General features: G+C 49.8%; 1 protein-coding gene across 1 annotated transcript in view; it reads left to right on the top strand.

Moving 5' to 3' along the window:
- NTN1 (netrin 1) overlaps window positions 1–23,786 on the top strand; it is a 104,078-nt gene that overhangs the window by 46,054 nt on the left and 34,238 nt on the right. Inside the window, exon 2 of the mRNA XM_010579437.1 lies at window positions 8,138–8,326. Within this exon, the coding sequence (XP_010577739.1) occupies window positions 8,138–8,326 (189 nt within the window). The remainder of the gene's footprint in view (window positions 1–8,137; window positions 8,327–23,786) is intronic.

Below are 23,786 nucleotides of genomic sequence, written 5' to 3'. Positions count from 1 at the left end.
CTGTAGACGTCCCTGAGGGTTCAAGGCAGGAATACACAAATCAGTGGGACCTCGCTGGCTGTGAGCAGCTGTCTGCCACGTGTGCCGGCTAGCAATGGGAGATCTCCACTGCTCAGAGATTGTTAAAATCTGGCTCATAACCTGAACATCTCAGAGCCGTAAATCTCCCAGGAATAAGTCTTGCTCTTGCTCCCCTGATGCTTCCTGTGGGGCCAGAAATACCATGTGGACAGCCAGGAAATACCTGGTGAGATTTTGGTGCACCAGTCTAGTCTGGAACTAATAAATGTGGAAGCAGTTATGAAAATATCTCCCTCCCTGAAATTAAGAAAAACATGTATCAGACCACAGTCAGACAGGTTCACGTTACAGGTTAAGTCACGACTAGTGTCTGTCGCTGTTGGAACCAGCTCCCATGGCATGGGGAGCTGGAGGGGTGGACAGACAGCTACCATGCCTTGTTTGCAGCAGCTGCCAGATGCTCTCCAAAGGGATCTTGTGCTATTGGGAAGAGCTTTGGTCTCACAGCACTGGCAAAAAGTTGGTAATTGTGAGCATCGACAAAGTAACCCTCAGTAGCTGATCTGATGGGACTTGTTCTTTCCTCTTTTGGGTTTGATCTATGTGCACCTCTGGACTTTCTCCTTGTATCTGTTCTGAAAACCACATGCCAGAGACCACATACTGGTTGTTGGCTTTACCAAGCTGTCTGCTGCCCAGTTTTTACAGCCAGTATTTGATCTGGCTACAGGTGCTGATGGACAACTGGTTTACCATGGATGTGCCTGGTTTACCCCTACTGTCTGCTGGGAGGAGGGCAATCCCCAAAACACATTCATGGGTTAAATCTGGTAAGCTCTGCTGTTTAGCATTTGCTTCTCCTACCCATGCCCTAGCATCTGCTGAAGGTTCACCCTTCCTGCTGATGGGCCTGCTGATGATCATCGCTGTTGGGGAGGTCTGACGTACAGAGGTGAATCTTGTACTGATGGTAGGAGGGAGCACTGTGGGTTGGCACTGCCATGCTCAGCACCCAAGAGTCTACCAAGCATCTACTGCCCTGTCTCTACAGGCTTGGTTTTCAGCTTGGTTTGGCCAGTGAAAATAAGATCTTCAGGGACTTTTGCTGCAAAACTCCACCAACTTCGACCAAACAAGTCCCTCATTTTTCAGTGACTTAGAAACTCAGCCAAGCTTGAGCAGCTCTCCTTAGAGACAGCAAAAGACACATCCCTACCAGGGAGCAATGTTTTTCTTTTTAAGTCTTGGCTTCAAATATAAGGGCAATAGATTTTTCTTTAAGGAAAGAAATCCCCAAATTTGTTAGCATTGGCACAACACTGTATTTTTCACTAGCCTTGTTTCTCATTAACAGCTGAATCATTTTAGCAGGAACTTTTCCAGAAATATTCAGCCTGAGTCAGACACCCGGTCTCAAACATTTCTGCCCGATCAGTGAGTTTGGCATTTCTTTACGTAAAACAAAATGAGGGTCTTATCATTGGACATCTCAGGCAGGCATAAACGTCATTGTTACCAGCTTGCACTTCAGTATTGTAGAGCGTTGTTATACTTAGCAGAACCAACATTGACAGGGGGACATCTCCAGGGCCTCCCAGTCCCTGGGGCACATAGGGGTTTGGGAACTGGGCAAAGTGGGAATTGAAGAGCACTTGAGGTGTCCAGCGTCTCCAGAGAGGTCCTGGGTCACTCTGATGCCATCTTGTCTAGAGCTTTTCTGCAGAATTGCCATTCTTCAGGTTTTTCGTGAATGGAAAAGTCTTCTGTTCCCCAACCCCTTTTTGTGCCACCAGGAAGATTTTCTCAGCGTGTTTCTCCCCAGAACCCTCTCTCTTGCTTCACCTACATTTTCAGTTTGGCCTTTCCTTGCTTTCAGGGATGTTTCTCGTGGGTGGAAAGTGGCGAGAGGCATTTGGCCTCATGGGGAGCAGGTTGGAGTGCAAGGGGCTGCCTGGAAAAGCTTCAGCCCCAACAGTGGGGGGGTCTCGAGGATGCATCAGCAAGGATGGAGCTTTCCTCTCCCCACCACCAGTGCACACTTGCTTTTTCTGCAAGCCAGGTTAGTGGCTCCGGTTTCGTGGGCAATGCCAGCCACAGTTGCATATTTTGTGGTGAGTCCGCACACTTTCCTCCGTCTTTTTGCTCTGACTGTCAGGAAAACCTGGGGTCTGGCGCAGACCCTGCGTCTCCCTCTTGCAGCCACAACACCCAATGGATTTCCCCTCTGGTGGATTAGCTCAAGCAAACCAAACCAATTTCCGATCCTCCTCCTTACTCAGACTTAACAGAGCACGCAAATGAATTTTCCCGAGCAAACGTTTTTGTTTAGTGTCGGCCAACTGGGTCTGTGGTGGGTGGCACCAAGCCACACGAGAGGGCGCGGGGCCGCCTGCCCTGCAAGCAGAGCTGGATCCAGCTGCTCAGTCCTGACAGCTCCAAGCTCCCGGGGCCACGCGCGGTGGCTGTACCGTGCAGGACTTCACTGCCGCCACGGCCAGTGTTCATCCATGCTTTGCCATTTTGCTGCAGCGAGCATGGACAGAAACCCCTTCCCCAGCTCGGGCAGTGTCCGTGCCCCTCAGGGGACAGCCTGCAGGGCCATGCCACCTGGGATCACTCACCAGGCACAGCCCCAGCAGCCCAATGCACTGCAGCCTGTGCTGGACCAGAGGGGTCAGGCGGCATGCAGCAGTGCAGGAACTTGTCCAGCAGCTCCAGGTTCGTGCCCAGCTGCTCCAAAACCTCAAACCAGCCAGCAGCAGGCTTGAAGGGACGCAGTGCTGTAGGGCACCAGGGACACCCTCCTACTGTCTCCACAGGGCCTTTCTCTTTACCTCCCAGTCCAGCAAGCAGACAGGTCTCCGCTGACTCTGGCTGCTGCTCCATCTCTGTTGTCCCCTCTCTGTGATTTAAGGGTGGCTGTTTCCTTGACCAATATGGCCCTCAAAAATAATATCCCTCAAGATATCTCCAGGGGTCCCCTGGGAGCGAAGGCCCTCCCCAGATGGGCACGGGCAGGGTGCCTCCCTCAGCAGCTGGGACGATGCACAAGAGGCTTGCTCCTGCAAAAGAGAAATAATGGCTCAGGCTGAGCTAGCAATTTTCTGGCAAAAAAAACTTATCTGAGAAAAGGACAATTTTAAGGAGAATGAGACTATTCATAAGTTCAAGTCAAATTTAGAGATTACTTTCAGCCCCTGGCTTCTTCTATCCTCCCCTTTCCCTTCCCCCCTCCCCCAAATTATTGTTTGCAAAAATTAAAACAAAATGTTTTGGGGTTTTTGTTTGTTTAAAAAGCAATTTGCATTTTGAAAATTGCCAAAATATAAGTTTTGGAAGGGTGGGGTCTTTTGAAAGGGCAGCATTGTCATTGCTGAATGAAAACCACGGAGAGGAATGCGTCCTGGGAGATGTAGGGCACTGGGACGCGGAGCCTGGGGGACATGGCGGCAGCACAAAAGACCACGACCACAGCTCCCACCGCACAGCTCCAGCCTGTGCCTCCCATTCACGTATCTCCTTTCATTCTCCCAAATGAAAAATCTTGCCCACCTTGACCTTCTTCGACAGATTCATTTGACCAAGTCACTGTTTTTAATGCAGAGATGCTTCTGCTGTAGTTTCTGCACCTGGCTCCAAACCACAGCTTTCCTCTTTTCCGCTCTGACCTTCTCCAGGTTTCTGAACATCTGCATTTAAGTGATAGCTGGTTATTCATATCAGAGCCTGGCGGCCCAGGTAGAAAGTATTTGATGAAGCTCTGTACATCTGTGCGCAATAAAGTCAGCTAACTAAAGGCTTGTGAGGTCCTTGGCAAAATAAGAGAAAGAAGAAAGCAGGAGACAGCAGCACTGAGCCACTGGAGCCAAAATCTTTCATTGGAGAGGTCTCAGCACCTGGCACATGTTTTGCTCATAGCTGGGTCTGTGCTGGGTCTGCAGCCTGTGCAGGGGTGTCTTCTCCACTGGGTGAAAAGCAAAGCATGGGGACCTTAGGTGATGCCAATATTGGGAGGTGATTTTTATTACAACCGGCGATGGCGTTCATAGAAAGAAAAGATGGGTTGCTAAAGAGCCACTTACTGTGGCAGGGAAATTCAAACCAAGAAGCACTAGCTGGAAATTAAAGCCAGCCCAACTCATGTTAGGAACAAGGCAAAATGCTTTAGCACAGCAGGGGATTAACCATTGGGCCAAGGGAGAGGGTGGGCGGGAGCCGTGTTTCCTGAACGCCTCTGTCCAGGGAAAATGTGGCCAGGCGAGCCGCACGCCCTGCCTGCGGCACCCGGGGACCGCACACAGATTCAGAGCTGGGATCCAAAAGCATCATGACCTGCTGCTGGGTCCCTGTCGGTCCTAACGGCCGTCTCCCAGTGATAGCGGTGTGCCCAGGCATTGCCCTCGCTCAGCATCCCCAGGTCCCCACCACCGGTCTTCTCCGAGGCTGTAGCACCAGCGTGATGGATCCCATCACGACATGTCCCAGCTTCATCCCCAGCAAGGACGTTCTGATGCCTAGATGGGTCATTTATTGCATTAATTCTTCTGTCCCTATGCACTATTGTCAGGAAAAAACAGGATGGCTATGTTCCTTCAGTCAGACCAAGCCTCTCCCATTGGGCACCTGCAAACACATCAGGCTGCAGACAGAGCTGCCAGCTAGCCCAGCAGTGCATAGCACTGGCCATTCAGGACCCATGCACTCAGGGTGAGCACAGAAGATAGTAATTTCAATTAAAACCACCCTCCTTGGGTCAGTTTGGTCCCTTCTGTCTGCACAAGCGGGTGGATCAGGAGGGGGGGGATGATGGAAAAGCACCTATGTGCATGGGGCCCAGCGGATGTCCTTGGTGCCCTGGGAGTGGAGGTGGAAGGAGGGGACAGAGCCAAGGCTGAGCCGATGGAGCCAAAAAAAGGTGAGAAGTCACGGTGGAGGGGTGGCCGGTGCTCCCTGGCTGTTACGGTGCTTACGGGGAGCTCGCAGAGAGGCCAAGTGCAGGGACGCTGGGCATGGAGAGGGGCTCGACTAGCCCACACCTTCTCCCAGCTCATTCATTCCCTCCTGGGAGGGTTTATACCCTGGGGCATACACAATCTTTAGGTCCTTTGCTCTGTATGAGGACAGGCATGGCTGGTTTTGGGAGCTCCTTGCAGCTTCTTGTGAGGTTCAGCTTCTTCCCTTCTCCAGACACTGGATTTTCCCATCCCTGGAAGATCAATGTAAAATTGATCCCAGGAGCAGGGCTGCGAGCAGCTCTGCACACTCCACTTATTCCTCCACATTCCCGTGCAGCTCTGCCCTGGTGGGACCAGCTGAAATATTTGCAAAGATCTTGAGAAAAATCCCACGAGTTCTGCTTTTCTGGCTTTGCAAAAAGATTTCTGCTTATCAAGCAACCCAAATAAATGCAAAAATTTTTACTCACTCTTCGGGTGGGCTCAGCTTTGAATTTTAAAAAGGGATTTGCCAATGCAATCTTGCAAAATACTCTAGTACCAAGTCCAGCTCTCCTAAAATACAAGTTTTAGGAGGAGATGAGCTTTCACGCTCTTCGGAAAACACACAGTTCTGCCAGATTCAAGGAAGAACTAGGTATTCTGTGAGGCCATGCCACCCCCTGGAGAAATGTCTCCTCATGTTGGTCAACAGGGAGTAAATCCTGTGGTTTGCAGCACCAAAGGCAGAGCTGCTAGTGCATCTCAAGGCTTTGAATGATGGAGATGTGCCTGCAACATCACAGGCTACAGCAGGGATGACAGACTCTCAGACTGAGGGACTTAAATCTTTTTTTCTCTGCTTGAGCTGAGTCCTGAGGCCATGACATTGATACAGGTGTTGCTTTGGTAGCCAAGAGGTCATCCTTCAGCTTGCAGCCCTGGTGTGCCTTTCAGCTGGTCCATGCCTGGGGCAAGGCTCTGCCCTGCGTGGAGGAACCAGCCCTCAGCCCTGTGCCTCCTGCGTGCCCGGCAAAAGGGTTTAATCTCAGCATCTCGGTCGCCTCTCTGTAAAACAAGGATTGGGACTTTAAAAATGCCACCTCCTTCCCAAAAGCTTAGCTCATGCATTCTGCAGGGCAAGAATCACCTCTAATCCCCTATTTGTACAAGCGCTGACTGCGGCGGAGCCATCGGGGTGGCAGGGGCTGCTCGGCACGCCATGAGAAAAGGAGAATACCATAGCTGAGCGGCTGCTGGGGCGCTCCTAGCAAAGTACAAAGTGCTCCTCCTGAGATTAAGACGGAAGGGGAAAAACCTACAAGGGGGGATGCAGAAAGTGCCTGGTGTGAGCTCCCGTGCTTCTTTTAGATGCAAACAGGCTGTTTAAGTGTGCTTACAGCATCAGCAAATGTGTCTGTGGGACCGGCCGGATCTAAAAAAACAGCAATTCCCTCTGCATGCAGGAGCTGCCTCTCCAGTCTCCTTGATGGTCGTCTCCTGTTTTGGGAGATGACAAATGCACCCGCAGGCTGGTGGGCTCATCTAAGGAGAGGCAAACCGCAGTTCAAAGTCGTGGCCCCACTCGGTGTCAGAAATCTCACTTTCTCATGGCTGGCAAACCGCTCTTGGGCCACTTTTCTCACCACTAGCACGTTGGTAGCTGCTTCTCCTGCTCTGCCCGCGTTTGGTGGGGACGTGAGGTTGGGCCTCACCACGCCAGCCAGAGGAATTCAGATTGCAAAGCATGGAGAGAGCAGTCTCCATCCCGCTGGTCGGACGTGTCCAGAGGATTTTGCTCTCCGCTTTGCTTTCACGTTGCGAGTTAGCTGGGGATTGTTCCTGATAAATAATCCGGAACTGCACTGTAATTTTCTGGGCTGAAATTTGATAATTAAGCAAATATAACATGTCTTTGTCTTGGGCAAGCACCATAAGGTAAACAGGAAGGAATGAGGGATTAAGATGTCTCTGCTCTAAAGGAAGGTGACAAGCCCAGAGCCGTGACACCTTCGTGCCGAGCCGAGAGGCCCAGCTGTGGGTTGGCATTGCACAGATGCATTGTTCGGGGGTGAAGAGCAAATAAAAGCAAAGGGAAAAGAAAACAAGCTATAAAATTCTCAGCAAAGCACAGAGCCCCAGCAACTGCCTCTTGATGTTCCCATGACAGCTCTGGGGAGAGGCAGGCGAGGGGTCGAGCTTTGAAGTCCTTAAGTTGTCCTTTGCAAAGGCCCCCTGTTAAAATAGTCCCTGTGTTGACATTAGGCTGCATATGGTGGAGAAATTGGACATCTCCCGGCAGGTTCAGTCACAGCACATGCAATCAAAGCAGAGGGGGACTTTTTGGTATTTGACTAACTGGGCGTCAGGCTGGCCCTGTCCCAGCAGCGGGATGAGAGATGCGGAGGCAGAGGTGAGGTTTTACCGGCATGTTCAGGGCTGCAGATGCAGAACAGAGACTTGTGCTACGGGTTCCAAGCACAGGAAGGAAAGCCGGGGAAGAAGGTAGCTAGGAAGGTCTTGATATTTGGAGCTTAAACACACATGTGTCAGGTGAGAGTGGGAATACTGGGAAGGTTGGGCAGGTGATGTTGGAAACCCCCTTTCCCCTGGGGGCAGACAGAGAGGGCTCCCAGGGTGTTGGGAAGCAGGGGGGTTCACAGCAGTTTTGGGGGGGCTTTGTACCGAGCAGTAGCACAATATGAAGCACCACAGTGTGAGAGCAGATGGGAAAGGAGACTTGCGTGGGGCAAAGCAGTTGCGACAAACCTGGGGGAGCAGCTGGGGGGTTGTGCGTTGCCGTTTCCTGACCACGGGTGAGCTGCCTGCCCTCGCAGACCTGCCTGCACCCAGCTTTTAATTCACATTAAGAGTGGGGAGACGCAAAAGGCCTATTTGTTGCAAGTCACAATGGTGAAACGGGGTCTTGGTGACCTCAACTTCCCCTCCAAAAAGCTGGACTCACCACTTAGCACTGGTCAAGGAGGAACGTGGGTTAGCAGTTGGTTTCCCATAGCCAGAGGTGCCACCAGAGCATCGCAGCCTGTGACACCCCCGCTGCAGCAGGGCTCCCCGGGCAGCACCTCGAGGGTGCCCACCCCCATGCACACAGGTTCCCCCCGGGTTGGCACCTCCGCGAGCGGGCACAGATGCTGACGGTCTCCGCTCTTTCCCTCTCGCAGCCTGCAACTGCAACCTCCACGCCCGGCGGTGCCGCTTCAACATGGAGCTCTACAAGCTGTCGGGGCGCAAGAGCGGCGGCGTCTGCCTGAACTGCCGGCACAACACTGCTGGGCGGCACTGCCACTACTGCAAGGAGGGCTTCTACCGGGACCTCAGCAAGCCCATCTCCCACCGCAAGGCCTGCAAAGGTACCGGGTCAGGGGTGGGGTGGCCGGGACCGCACGGCTCCTTCTCCTCCGACTCCTTCCTGCTGCTCCTGCTTCCACAGTTCTTGATCTCGCCATACCCCTCCTGCTCCTCCCTCTCCCAAACCAAGCCCTGAAATAACTTTTCTTGCCCCCACATTCCCTGCCATCACCTCTCCCTGGTCTCCCCAGCCTCCAGGTGAGGATGAGGCCACCGAAATAGAAAAAGTCCTCACTGCTGAGGATGACTTTAAATTATTTCAGGTTTTATCACTTATAAATCATGCTTCACCTGCTCCGATAGCCACAGCTAATTTGGTCGTCACACATGTAAGGGCAGAGTTGCACAAAACGGGGTTAGATGTAGCGTCTGTAAATCAGCCTCCTCCAAACGCCCGTCTCCTGCTCCCACCCTCAGCGCTGCCAGGGGCACAGGCAGCATTTAACCCACGCACAGAACATTTCACTCCTCGGGACGAGGTGAGAAGAGTAAAATGGGAAACAATTTTATTTTGAGCTCAGCAAGCGGAGTTTTTTGAGGTTTCCTCTTCTGCGGTGGATGTGAAGGCAAGCGGGGCTTCAGCTGGGGTGGGAGCAGCAATAAGAGCAAATCCTGCAAATGAACTTTTTAAACTCTCAGCTCTCTGCTGGAAGAGATATAAATCCTGAACCTGAGACACAGCTAAAGGAATCAAGCAAACATTCAAAAGCCAGATTAGAAGATGCTGGGGTTTCCCGCAGAAAGTTTCAGCTCTTTTCTCTCTAAAGACTCATTTCAACAAGAAACGGAAAGCTTTTTGGCCCAAGCTGGGTATTTTTGGCTGGAAAGCTTTGGGTCTTCAGCATTTTCAATTTTTTTAATGAAAACGCTTCTTCAAGTGTTTTTTTTTTTTTTCCACTGAAAACAGACACTCTTTGCCAAAGCAAAAAAAGAAATTGCTTCTTTAGACAGCCCTACTCCCCCTTTTTTCACCTTGTAAAAACTATTTCAACGAGACGTTTTCGACCCGCCCTGTGCTGAGGCTGCTAACAAGCTACAGCTTCAGCCAATGCACGGGCTGGTGGGATGTGAACCCAACCCGTGGCACTGGGGGGGGAGACAAGCTGCCGTTTTGGGGTCCGAGGAGCCAGAAGGCAGGAGTGCAGGGGGACTGAGTCACTTCCACACCAGCCTCAACACCCAGCACCCCAGCCGGACCCCTGCTCCAGCAGCGAGCTGCCTGCCGCGCGCGGCCGCGCCTTGCCCCCCGGTCCCGAGCGGATATGTGTCGTAATAAAGTTCATATTTCTGCTTTCATGGCCGGGTCGCAGCTGAAGTAACAGCGCATTAGGTTGAGGCAAACAAAGGGAAATTGTGAAGGCGTAGGCTCTCCTCGAGCGGGGCCAGGCAGCGATGCAGGCGGGCATCCACCACCCCCGGGCAGCGGCATGCTCGCAGAGGGGTTTGCTGATGTCCAGAGCCTGATTCTCATTTACCTTCCTGCTCCTCAGAAAGGGTTTTGGGGTGCCGGGGTGGTGGGGTGATTTCTCACCCCTCCCCAAGCACAGTTATCTCCTTCCTAGAGCTCTGGTTTACCCCAGCTGCCTCCCCAGCATGGGGACTCCTGGGGACATGGTGGGATTTGGGGGAGAGGAGAGCTCTTTCCCAGCCACGGGGTCACTGTGCATCCATAGGGATTCCAGTCCTCTGGGATCTGCCCAGGGAGCACGGAGCAGGGAGGGGATGCTCGGCCGGAGGGTAGGGCGGATGCCGTCCCCTGTCCGTCCATCCCCAGCTTTTCCATCCTGGGAAAAGACAGTCCCTGCCCTGTGTTGGCAGCAATGTCCATGCTTAAGCCTCTCTGTCTCATTGACTCTGGCATTTCCCAGGACCTTCCTCGCTCCTGCTTTTCCCAGCTCTCCTCCCTGGCCAGGCAGCCTGCTCCCCCTCTCCTGCCCATTTACCCTTTCTGTCCCCTGGCCCCTCACTCTTGCTAACCTCTCCGTGGCAGATAGCACAGTGGTCTTTTACCCAAAAAGCACAGCTGGGTGATGGGTGGTACCTGCGGGTGGGAAACCTCACAGCCATGCTGTGCCTCAGTTTCCCCAAGTGAGCACCCGGGAAGATGTGTACTGGCCTTCGTGAGGCACTCCACGATGTTTTAAGGCTGAATTTCCCAGTCACTGGGTCATTCGTTCTATTAAATGCTCTTTGCAATTGTCCTTTTCTCATCCCCCTGCCTTGTCAAACCGCTCCTGCTCTTGAAATTTGAGATCTCCAAATTTAAATACTTCTCCAACCCCCCACAGCTTGTAACAAAAATGTGGCTATTGGAGCTAACAGATACAAAGGTATGTAATAAATATGCTGGTGCATGAACAGCTCCCTGACTCGCAGGCTATTAGCACAATTTCACAGTGGTTGGAATGGTTTATTGTTGGCGTAATCCATCGTCCTATACAAAAGCAGGCGAAATGAAGTTTCCTACAGCAAAGGCATTCCTTTGAAAACTCGTTTTCCTGAGCTCTGTTTATGACACAGAGGATATTTTATGTTCCCTCTGTTTTTCTTCCCTGATTCAGGGACTTTTCTGAAATAATTGTTGAAAAACAGGCATTTTTAAAAAGCAAACCCTACCATCTAACAACTTCAGCCATTTTCCCATTGATAACAATATTAATTTATCATCTCACCAAGCCATCTGCCAAGAGGCAAAGCTCTCCCAGAGTCTCATCTCGACCGAATGTGTTTAGAATTAAGGAATTAACCATCCTGTAGCATCTGCCATCTCACTCACAACTGCCTGACGTCTCATCCCACCCAGTATATTGTGTTTTCTCTATAAGACTTGATTCTCTCAACCATCGCATTGCTCCGTTCATGTCCTACATGTAACACATTTAAACAAATGCATATAATAGAGCACCAGTGCCTTGTGAGCAGATCAAGAGCTGCCAAGGAAGCATGCAGCACACTTAACCCCCCTGGCAAGAGTGCGTGAGCTCGGGCGAACTCACAGCAAATGTTCCGTGAAAGAGCTGCTGAAGAGATTTTTGTATTAATTCAACTTCATTAATTCAGCCTAACAGACACATCCAGCTAAACTGCCTTTCCTCTCACTTGTGTTTCTCATCTCTCACTCCATCCTATGCACTAGGTTATGTGCCTCAATTCATAACGCATCTAACGCCAGAAATTTATAGAGGCATGAGTTACATTATTTGAAATGGTTGGGTTTGGTATTTATGCAAAAAATATCACATTGCAGAAATGTTTGAACTATGTCTACTTTTTTTTTAACTTGGAGAAAAAGAAAATGCCACAAACTTTTGCACATGTTGCAGGGCATGGTGTGAGGCTCAGGCAGCAAAAGGTGAGCAGAAAGTGGAGCTGGGCAGTGCCCTCCTGCCCAGGTGGAGGGCTGGTTGGTTTTCTAATAGCCAAACCTATAATAGCTTTTAATTAAAAGAGTTTTTTTAATGATTTGAATTTGTCTTAGCAGCACAGGTGAAGGCATAAGGAGTTGGGCTTTAAGGATTACTTTTACCCTGATGGTTAAAAGTGATGCAGCCATGCCATGTTCCTCACCTATGCATTTGCTTCCAGTTGTTTTCTTGCAAAAAATGATAGAAAGAAAAAAATTGTCAGTGATCAGAGATGCCCTGTCACAGAGCCATGCAACAGGCAGAGCATGGCATGAAGTCTGCAAACCACATGCAAAGGAATTGATGACAGATGGAGCAGGGATATTGCATGAAGTGGCAATGTTGGGTGCGCGCCAGAGCCTGCCAGGCTGGAATTGGGAGCTGAAGGAGGACTGGGATTGCTGCGGGTGGGTGGTCAGGCAAAGCCAGGGACACCAGTTACTCAAGCAAGGGCTCAGGCTCCCCTGGCGTTTTGAGGTCAGACCGCACAACTGATCTCTGCGTGGCCCCGGACGGGGACTCTCAGGCTGGAGCAGTCCAGTGGTAGTGCCGGTCCTCTGCCGTGGGGGATGGATGGGCTCATCCCAGCGGGTGCCGGAGTGGGATGCCCTTTGCTCTGGCAGATACATCAAAACCCTGGTCCTGCACACACCCGTTAGGTGTGGGGGCTGTCCCGAGAAACAACGAAGCCCCAGATATAAGAAATTTCACATGATCATCTTTTAAAACTCAGAACAAAGGCGAATTGTTCCTCTTTTCTCACCAATATTTGTGAGAGCATGAAGAGCTCCCAAAATGCTGAAGCCCTGCTTCCCATTCCTTCTGCTTTCCCTCTGCTGCAAATGATGTTGCAAGTGAAATTCCACATCTGGGTCCTGCAAACCTCCGTCTGCTCCACTCTGTCATGGGCCGCTGTAAATCAGGGCCCTGGTGTTAGTTCTTTTGATTAAATTCACTCCTGATATTTGCCAGATTATTGGCACTAATGTAATTCTATTGGAACAGAGACTCTGCAGGATTTTATAGCCTGGCTGTAAAACAGCTCTGCACTTCAGGGAAAGGATTTACACACTTTTTGATGAAAAGATGACAAATGATACGCATTATGAATGCACTTGTGCTGAGGCTGCCAGTGTAAACCCCTTGTGGAGGGGCAGGATTTGGCACCTGGAGAGGTCACATTCGTTAGGACTCAATGTTTTGGTAAAAAATGGGATCCCTGCCTCCCCCGCGCCATTGCAGCCCCACGCCCATGCTGAGCCTGGCAGACTTTTCCATCTGCGTTGGAGGATTATTTAATGGCTTGTGAAGGAAAAAAAAAAAAAAAAAAGCATTCCCAGCCTACCTGCCCATCCTGGTTTGTACCTGCAAAGGCTCAAGACTTTGATGTTTGCTTTTTGGAGACAGTTTCGGTTCAAGCAGAGCGAGGGTGCTTGCCATCCCCATGGGCTCAGCCTCTGGTCCTTGATTTCACGGATGCTGATGGAGGTTTTCTTCCCACCCAGCTGCAGGCATTTAGGAGGGGGGACACTAATGCAGCGGAACCCTTTTGGCTCCTTGTGCTGCCTGGAGAGGAAGGCAGAGCCCCTGGTGACAGGGACAGTGGGACGAGTCCCCCCCCTCGCCCAGTCTCTCTCCACTGACTATAGAGGGAGCTGCATGACCAGCTTAGAGCAGAGAGCTCATTTCCACAAGGCTGAAGCCAGGGGAGATGTAACCTCTTCTTGCTGCATGGAGCCCCACTGAGAAGTTGGGGTGCAGGAGGCGGTCGGGGTAAAACCCACCTTAGATGGCAAAGTCTGAGGACGGGCTCGCTGCCACCAGCGTTCTGGTGTCCCACCGTTGATGTCCCACGGGCCATGTCCCAATATAGGACAGGAAGATCAGCCTGTCCATGGTGCGCCTCTGCAGGTTTCAGTTGTGGTCAGCATCCTTTCAGCCTTGGAGATGTCCCCTGCCACCACAGTCCCCAGTCCACAGCTAGGTGGGGGCTAGGCAAGCTCACAGCTAACACATCCCAAAGACACGGGGGTGGCCTGGCTGAAACCCCCCAACCAGGGCTCTCTAGGGCAGCAGGGCCACCAGTGGTGGCTCCTGGCAGAGATCCTGTCCCCAGCCTTTCCTTGTCTGCAGCGAGTACCAGCTCCCACAGGCTCCCTCCTGTCACTGCTGAGCATCAGTGCAGGAGATCTACCCTTGGTGTCCACCTTAGGAGGAGGTGAAGTGCATCCTAAGAGAGATGCTCCTCTCCCCACAGCAATCTCATTTTGATGCCCATCTCTAGTCCAGCTCATTTGTGGTTTCACAAGGCAAAGTCCAAGGCAACACTTTCTATGAATTCCCCCCAGGGAGCTGTTCTTAATTATCAGACTTCCTTCCCTTCCTTTTCTCCTTTTCTTCCTCTTTGAAGACCAGCTGGAGCTACCGTTTAGATGAAAGATGATCCAACTCGTAGTGCTGGCAGGGCTTGGACCAAGTTCTTGTATCAAGGCTTGGTCACCTCTGAGAAATCACATCACTGGAGAAAGTCCAAACTTTCAAGGCATTGATCTGCCAAGCACAGACTTTATTTTCTCCATAGGGCATGCTCTTCCACTGCTGCAAGAACAATTTTCTAGCTGTATTTCTATACCGCATTTGTTAGTGGCTATGCCTTAGTCACCCCTTTCCCCAAGGCCCCATAATTCTTTATATCGATATTATTCCAAGTGCTGAGCACTGATTTACGGTTTCTACATCTAAAACTTGTCATCAGCAACCCCCAGGCACACACAAACCAGTCGGAGGAAGTTTATAGAAATGCAGCTTTAAGCTGTTCCATGCAGAGGGGTCGCTGCGTGGAAGTGTCCTGGGGCAGCACAGGAGGCTTGAGAGCCACTGCCACCAAGTGCCACCACCTCCGTGGTACCTCCAGGACCCAGGGTAGAGCTGCACCATTCACGCGCTTGAGCTGGAAGGGTTCCAAAGCAAAGAAGGAACATGATTATTACAGAAACTCTTAAACTGTTTTGAGTTTGTAGTGTGAAAACATAGAAAAGGAGTGATTTTTTTTTTTTTTTAAATGAAGACTTGAGCTCAACACAAGACATCTACCTGGCCATGCCAGCTTTTAAACATCCACAATTTTAATGACATATGAGCAGCTACGTCAAATTAAGCAGCCGCTTCTGTGCGAGCCAGAGTGGGAAAAGTTTGCTGCGTCGCAGCAGTGGAATATTCCTGTGGCAAACCCAGCAACTGAGACACTTTCTAATTGTTTCAAGCCAGATGGGGCTCCATGTGCCAACCTTCATCCTGCTCTGCCTTTCACGCGTGCGTTCCAGTTCCAAGGACTTTCTAATTAAGTCTGATCTATGTGAGCCATCAACAAGGAACAACCCAAATGTCGGAGCCATGCACAGCCCTTTCCCCCAGCCCAGGGCAGCTCCAGCACCTCCACACAGTGCATGGCGATGATGCCACGCACTGGGGCACACGTTTAGGGACCACAGATATCACATTCCAGTTTCATGTTTGTAGCCACTGGTGATCTGAAGCAGTCATACTTTTTGCTCCTGTATGTATCTGCCCCTGGAAGTGCTCCAGTATTGGGGTTGGTTCTCTATTTTGGTGCAAATTAACTGGAACGAGGGTAAAATCCTGCTGTATGGTCTTCCCAGAAACTTATCGCAGACTTTCTCCTCTCTCTAGCTCATGATCAGGGCCACCTCCCACAATACAGCAGCATTTAAACAGATATATGCTTTCATATATTTTAGGCAGTCTGGGATTGAAACCTGGATGCTCAGAGAGAGCACAGAGCACTGGTAGGGCACCCTGCCCCAGGGGCTGGCAGAGCACGAAGGGGCATCACCATGGGCAAGGAGGTTCTGCCATCCACATCCCAGATGAAGTGCACTTGCTAGGGGTCTCTGGTCTGCTACAGTCTCCAGAAGTTAGCTTAGAAGGTCATTAACCAACTCCCCCCCCCCCCAAAAAAAAAATTAAAAAGAGGGAAAAAAAGAAGAAAGAGAGAGAGGTTTGTCTGTGCCTGGTGATAAGATCACAGCAAAATCACCTCCATGCCAAAAATTTCCTTAAGCTGCATCTGTCTTCAAGCTCTGGGGAAGTCAATAATTTTACATATTGCTCCCACCCAGGCGCATTTTGCTGCCCCTGCACACCCAGACTCTTGGGGCCGCTGGGCTGGGCAGATGCTGTGCACCCCAGCCCTGCGGCAGTGCTGAGGGAGGGGGGCTGCTTCTTAGCCTGGGCCCCCCATTGTCCTCCAAAAAACCACATCAGCACTCCCAGAGCCCTTTTCAGCAAAGCTCCCCTCTCTTCTAGGACCGTCTTTTGGACTTTGCTGAATTGGTAGAGACTAACTTGCATTTAAATGCAAATTCGAAGCAGACCCAGTTTAGGGAAGGGGAGGTGAGGAAGGGGCTTTTGACATATCTTCAAATGGGCTGGGAAGACATCTGGACATAAACAAGACAGCACGTCGCCGGGCAGAGGCCTGACCTGCAGTACAAACCCCGGATCGCGGCTCTGATGTGTCCGCTTGGCATCCTCAGGCCAGCCAGGAGCACCCACTCCCATGGGAGATGCACCCAGGGCCCTGGGGGTGCCCCAAGTGTCACGCTCCCACAGACACTCTCCCACAAAAGCACCCGCCAGTTGCTTCTTCCACCCAAATGAGTAGAACCAGGACCCAAAGCATCACCTCCCAGAAGGACAACACCAGGTGAGTCGGTTTAGAGATGTGTCTCCACTGCAACAGGACACCTTCATCACTTTTAGCACAGGAGGAACAGCCCCATGAATGGATGAGCTGAAAAAGCATGCAGAAAGGGTAAAAGTCATGACAGAAACTGCCAGCACTGTGTGGGGCTCGCAGAGGTCGGGGTGAGATGCTCTGTTGACTCCAGGGAGGCAAAGACATGGGATGGAGGAGGGTCAGCCAAAGACCTTCTGAAGAACATTGAGCTCTACATTGCAGCATGGAAACCTGCTCCCCCAGTGCCTTCAGAGGGGAGATCTAGCTCACAGCTGAGTCCCAAATCCATGGATGATCCAGCATATTAGGAAAATTTAGACAGTGTTGATTCCCTGACAGGAGTTCTGCATTTCTGAAAAATCACGTCCTTGCAATGGTTAAATTTGGGACTGACCACCTTCAAAACTGTGTTTTGGGTTTGGTTTTTCAGCAGAAACACATCCATAAGCAATCCTGAAGGGCAGGTTTGGACTGTGGTTTTTCAGAAGTGGCAGGCTGCAACACAATAGAGGGGAATTTGCACCCTATTAAAAAAAAAACAACAGACTAAACCCCAGTTCTCCATCACAAGTCTCAGACTAAGAACAAAAGTTACTAAATTCATTTGCATAGTTAGACCTTTGCATATCTCCAAGACAGAGGAAAGAAAAGGAATAATTTGCCTTCCCCATAAATATTTTCAAACTGTTGAGATAATTTCCTGCTTCAGATCTGTTCTCAAGAGTGAAAAGTCCTCCAGGCTCTCAGGTCCTGAACATTAAAACAAAGGTCAGTCCTGCTCATCCACATGCCCTGTTCTGATTTTAAGCATATTAAAATGAAAAGGCTTTTTTCTGATAGAAAAAGAGATATTTTTTCAGTTAAACATACACTTCTCAGAGCATCACAAATCAGTGGCCTGGATTTGTGCCCCAGGAGCTCTCATTGCAATTTTTCACAGGCACTTGGGGTGTTAGGGGGGCTCTCCCCACTGTGGATGCTTTAGTGTCTGATAAGGGCTATGCACACCGAAGGAATCCCCCTCTGCTGAACTTTTTCTAGAGTTTCTCTCTCATCTACCCAACTGCCTCATTTAATGAGGTTTGTGGCAACCTCATCATCTCTGAGACTTTTGTTCCGCTGCCAGATTTGATTGAAATATTATTAGTGGGAGAATACACTTGTAGGAACCTCATTTCCTCAGGAGCCAGGCTAAAAACACATCAGGAGGAGAAAATGTTTGCCTTTTTTTTTTTTCCTCCTCAATAAAAGTATTTTCCAACCCACATTTTCTCATGCAATATCTCCCATGAGAGCAGATTGAGCCTTACTTTGCTTTAGAGCCGTGAGGACACCATGCCCAGGGACTGTGCCCAACTAAGCTGCTCTCTGCGTGGCCAGTGCAGCCCCCAGGGGTCTTTGACAAGACTTGACATTTTTCAATGGAAAAATAAAAGGGATGACATCCTCCATGACAAAACCCAAGTCCTGCCAGCAAAGCAGGGAGAAGGAAGCCCCAGTGCTTCATCCCTGGGCATCTCAGCATCCCCACCACTCTCTCTGGCAGCTTCTCCGTCTCCGTTGCAATCACCCAAAAGGTGGAGCTCCAAGACGACAGGGGAATTTTTAACAATTTTCCAACAAGAGGATTTTCGAGCATTTTGGAAAGTGCTGCCATAATTGTCTTATTGTCTGTATCACTAATGCCTGCCCATAGTGCGCCTGCCCAAAAAGTGGATTTATTACCGTGGTTCAAAGCCCCCTCCGGATTAGCGGCGACTCTTGCTCAGTGGAGGCATTGTGGCCCCGTCTGTTACTTGTTATGGAGAAGACAAAGACAAGGTCTAATCTGTGAAATTTGGCCCAAACCACAGGGCGCCAAAGCCCTTGGCTTCCCCGAGTGCCAGTTCAGGAGGAAGAAATGGGAGAGCCCTGAGAAGCGGCGCAGGAGGAGGGACACTGTGAAACGCCAAGAGATTATTTGGCTTTGCCTGATAAAAGGGGGAATTCATTTTCTGCTGGCAAGAAACCTTTAAATCTCCAAGAGAATGTGCTGAGGGACATTGTGCATGAACATGATCCTTTGGAGAACTAAATCCAGTTCACAATATCGCAGACAAGCTGACGATCTCATTGCAAAGCAGTTAACAGTTAATATTTAAAGCCATTATTAGTATTCAGAGTTAACACAGAGACATTTCAACCTCTGCTTCTGGTTAGCAAACTAGCTGGGGCCAGACTGGGTGGGTACACACTAAATACCACAGTTTCTTTTCCTCGTGACATAAATCTGTGGGATTTGCAGAACGTGCCACCCATGGTGGAGATGCTCTGCCATTAAATATGGTGTCACCCATCCCCGCAGGATCCCGTCCCCAGAGCCAGCATAAACCTTTCCACATCACTCAGGTGCACAGATTTCAGATTCTAACTCTCCTCACCCACAGACAAATAACCAGGGTAGGTCTCCAAAGGAAGGAGTGCTGCTTGTTTTGATTTGTTTCCCCAAAGACAGGAGCCAAAGCAAATCTGCTAAAAAAAGCCTGCTCAGGTCAGATCTTTGGGACAGCTTCAAAGCTGGGGTCACCTTTGAGATGGATTACAGCTACAGGGGGACAACTGAACCCACCCCAGGAGTTTCTCACACCTTGCATTCCCCAGGGCAGATGTGTTCATTGGAACCAGGATTTAAAGCACCTGAGTTACTAAAGACAGTGGAACAGGAAAAAAAATAACTGTAATAATAATATCTGAACCATACTTCTAAATACTAAAACATAAGACTAAGTGAAATACGTTTACTGCATCAGGATGACACGGGCTGCATTACTGAAGCAACAGGCAAATTTAAGTTGATTTGTTTTGACATTTTGCTGTTTAAAATATTGTCAGAATCAAAGCATTCACACAAGAAGCTTGATTTTGGTGCATTTTCTTCCAGCAGAAAGCTTCTGTAGCCACATTTTTTACTCCTTTTGGAGTCTTTGGAGGAAAGAAAGGAAGCAACCAAAGGGAGGCAATTTTGGCCATGATTCTGGAAAAGCATTTAAAAGCATGGTTAAATATAAATGTGTACCTAAGGCATATTGGCTATGTGGGACTTAAATTCTTACTTAAAACTGAGTGTGATTTCCTGAAGAAGGTTCTTTCTCAATACTGGAACCTTCATCAATGACTGTTGCAAATTAAGGTGCTTTTTCCAGTTTAATGAATTGCTGTTTTACTGCTTAGCGCATGGTGTAACGTAAAGCAGTCACGCTTTGGGCTTTTAAATCTGGAAGCCCTACGACGTATGTTATCATTGCAGATACAGTGTGACAAGAGGAAATCTGGACATGCCGTGAAATCAAGCCTTTTTCTGTTGTTCAGTCAAATGGATTTTTCATCATTCTGAAAACCTCCCAAGGAAACAGCTTCCCCGAAAACAGGAAGATGATAATTCTCCAAAAACGCAGGTCCTTTCAGGTACCTTCTCAAAAAAGGTCACACTTGAAGAGAGCTAAGCCTGGAGATTTATCCCTCTGTTTACCTTTGAACACAAGTGTGTGGGTAGATTAACAGCTGGGAATACCTCCGACCAAAATTCAGGGGTGGAAAAATATTTGCATTTTTGTCATGCTATTTGTCAACCGTTGGTGGGCCAGACACATCCCAGCAAGTTCAGCCACTTTCCCAGGGCACTTTGCATCCTTTCATGCATGGTCCTAAGATTTGCTTTCAGGTATTTTTTAGTCCCAAACCAACCAAATCTCAGCTGAAGCACAGAAATGCATCGTTGCTTATGCTCAAGCGGACGATGGTCTGCCTCAGCAGATTCGTGCATATAATAGTGGCTTGTCTTGGAAGCTTCAGACAGAGATATAAAACTCTATGACAGACAGTTTTGCAATAGCATGCCCCCGGGGGAAATCTCTTCCTAACTGCAGGCAGTTAGTAGCTGGCTTGGAGTGCTTATATCCGTATATATATTAATCCCAGCTAATGTAACTACAGATGTTCTCATTCATAGGCCTATCTAATCCTATTGGGCCTTTGCCATGGTGTCTCGTAGCATGAGTTCTACGAGTTAATTACGTGCAGTGCAAAGAAGCATTTCCTTTTATCATTGAAAAAGGTTGCCTTTTAAATGCATTGAATGTCCCTTTGTTCCTGTATTTTAAGGACCAGTGAAGAGGAGCACCTGTCTGACCTTCTCGGCGCTGTACATTACTTGGCATCCCTCCATCGTCTCTTGGCAAGGCATTTCTAATCTTTTCCATCACCCTCAGATGGGTGCCTCTCCGTGCCTTTCACTCCAGTTTCCCAGCTGAGGACATACTATTGATTTCTATAGTGTCATGATATTATATTCAGCGTTACTCTCTACCCCTTTCATAATACAACCTACTATCTTGTTGCTCTTCTGAGCTCCGTTGCAATCAGCCAGATGTTTCATTGACTCCTAGATCTTTTCCTGGAGTGGTTGCAGTTAATTGGGACCCTTCAGCGTGTATGAGCCATCCTGTTCTCTCCTTCCAATTATGCCTCCTTCTGCGTGCTGGTTTTTGTCTGCTATCCCCTCACCCATTCGGCCAGTTTGGGTCGGTCTTGCAGAAGACCTGCGTGGTCTCCTCATGTCTGGACTAGCCAAGCTGAAGGTGGTCACCTAGAAATGCTGTTACCTCCCTGCTTTCCAGGTCATGGTTATTATATAAGAAAAATCAGCTTTTGTGGGCAGAGGCAGCCCCGTTGCTACCCTCATTCCCCATTAAAACCTCACCATGTATTCCTGCTCCTTGTTTTCTCCTCCACAGCCAGGTTTTTAAGCAGGAAATAACTTCATTTTTCATTAGTAATTCCAGGTTATCTCTGCCACAGACAGTTATCAAAGATTTTTCTTAAAGACTTTCTGAAAGAACTATATCATGACAGTTATTTCCCTTCCCCCGATGCTGTGTGAACTAACAGACTAAAGACATACTCTTTTCTTGCACCAACATCATTCCTGTTTACTCCTCTCACATCACACTCGCTGCACCATTGCATCCTCCTTTATGGGGTGATCCTTTTAAACAAGGCATGAGGATACAGAGGATAAATCAGCTGTTATACCCCTTATTATCTCAAAGGATGTCCCAGGCCCCCTCCTTTCCTGATCAGTGAGGTTTTCTCAGCTCTGGTGCCTCATGGTCTCTGCTCTGCTCAGTGCAGGGGACTGCTGATATTCTGCATCACGGTAGGGGATGGACAAATGCTTGCACCCAGGGAAGTCCAGGCATGAAAATGTGTTTTGTGAATCAGAAAGGCAGTGAGGATGCCAAAGGGGTGTTTGCACCAATCGCACCCCCTTTGCGACTCCAGTGCAATCTTTCCTCAATTTGGGGTTACAACCCAAAGGAATTTGAACTGTACTGGAAAAATCAGCATTAACCACCAGCAGCCCAGCTACTTCATGGCTGGGGAAGGAGAAGAGCCTGTAATTGCTGGCTGCAAGTGTTTGCACTGGCCAGGGAACTGCAAATTGCCTTTAATTGCTCCTAATTGCTGGCACTGGTTCAGTTCCTCCGGGACAGGGACTGCAAATGTACATCTGCAGACACTGCTTAGACCACCTCCTGCCTCCCCACGCCAGGAGGGTTGACTTGTTGCTGATGCGGAGAGTTTTCTGGAAGACAGAAAAGTCAAAATGGGGTCAGGCATTCAAGGAGCAGGAGTGCTGCTGCCCAAGGCAGTCGTCCCAGACACGTGAGGTCCTGTGCTGCAACAAAGAGGTGGGGACCAGTGGCAGAAAGCACATCCCTACACCCAGAGGGAATTTACCCCACAGCGTGTCAGAGGGAGCTATCAGCCAGGGATTTCTCCTGGTGAGGTCCTGGACCGAGGGCTGGTGATTCCCAGCTCCTCCGCCACTTGTCTACTCTGTAACCTTGGGCACATCCTGCGTGTCCCTGGGGACACAGCTAACACCCGTGCTGCAGAGCCCTCGCAGGAGCCCGGCTTGGGGAGAGAGTAGACAACCTCAGACAGATATGGCTGTAAAAATAACCACGGCAGCTTTGGACAAGTTGTGCTGAGGCATTACCTCATGAGGGAAAGAAGCAGCGGCATCGCTATTTATTTATGTGGTGTCCAAAAGAGCGCTCTGTGCTCTGCAGCCCTTCTTCCAAGAGCCTGATTCTGTAAATCTTACTCATCACGAAGGCTTTTTTTCCTTTTTTTTTTCCTCTTTTTTTTTTTCCCCTCTCTCTTCCAAGCGGTCCCATTGAAATCAGTGCAATCCGTTCACATGGGGGAGGATTACTCACAGGATGGAGGTTTGCAGGCAATGCCTGAAACCAGCACTCGCAGCCCCAGAGGGGACGCCTGAAACATGAGGCATGTTCCTCCCCATCCTCCTGCCCTTTGCCTCTTCTTGTGTAACCCTTCCCTGATTTGTTTATTTTTGTATTAACTCCTGCCTCTCTGCTTTTCTTTAACTCTTTTCTCTCCTGTTCCTTCTTTAGGCTCTTGCTTAATGTATTTTTATTTCCTCTCCCCCAGCAATATTGAAGCCGTCCCTTGGGGCTGCAGCGTGCAGGTTTTCCCACCTAAACGTCACCCTGCTCTCTGTGCTCGTATCACCAGCCACACTGATTTAATGCTAAAACTTTTCCAATCAAAACTGGGTTTCATAGAAAAGCAAGTTTTCCACTACGGGCAGGCAGCTGGTTCCCAGAGGCAGCTCAAGGGAAGGGGGGAGAGTAGGACATTTAATCAAAACCCCAAATCAGAAGTGTTAGGGAAGGAGGAGAAAAGAAGCAAAAGCTTTGTTGTTTGGGGTTTTTTCCCTCCCATGTGAAAAATCATCAGGTTTTGTCAAGGCTCAGTCTCTTCCTGTCCAGCACTGGCGGAGCCGAGGGACGGCGGCAGTTTGCTCGTGTTCTGGGGTGGGCTGCATGGGGACGGGATGCCCCGTGCAGGGACAAGGGGACATCCCAGGGCAGGGGGCTCCAGGCACCATACAAACCCTGCTGGGAGGGGACTAGCCTGGGAGCTGCTGTCCCGTAAAGGTCAAACTGGAGGCTGCTGGTGCAGGGAGCAGGAGCAGGATGGTGCTGGGGTGGGTTGGAGGGAAGCTCCAGCCAAGCACCAAAACTTGGACGCCCAACACGAATGCGGGATGTGATCTGCCGTCCCCAAACGAGGCAGATTTAGTGTGTCCCAGAGCCAGGGAGGTGCAAGACAAACCAAGAAGCATTGTAGGGTCCAGCACAAACCCTCATAGGAGTGACATGCTCAGTTTGAGGGATTTGGGGGTGTTTGAAAGCCAAGCCCAGCTGCTGGAGCCCATGGAGACACTCG

This window comes from Haliaeetus leucocephalus, unplaced genomic scaffold, assembly GCF_000737465.1.
Source record: "Haliaeetus leucocephalus isolate CR32 unplaced genomic scaffold, Haliaeetus_leucocephalus-4.0 Scaffold657, whole genome shotgun sequence".
Taxonomy (NCBI): Eukaryota; Metazoa; Chordata; class Aves; order Accipitriformes; family Accipitridae; genus Haliaeetus; species Haliaeetus leucocephalus.
The sequence above is the reverse complement of the archived record's forward strand: the minus strand, read 5'-3'. Positions and strand labels throughout refer to the sequence as shown.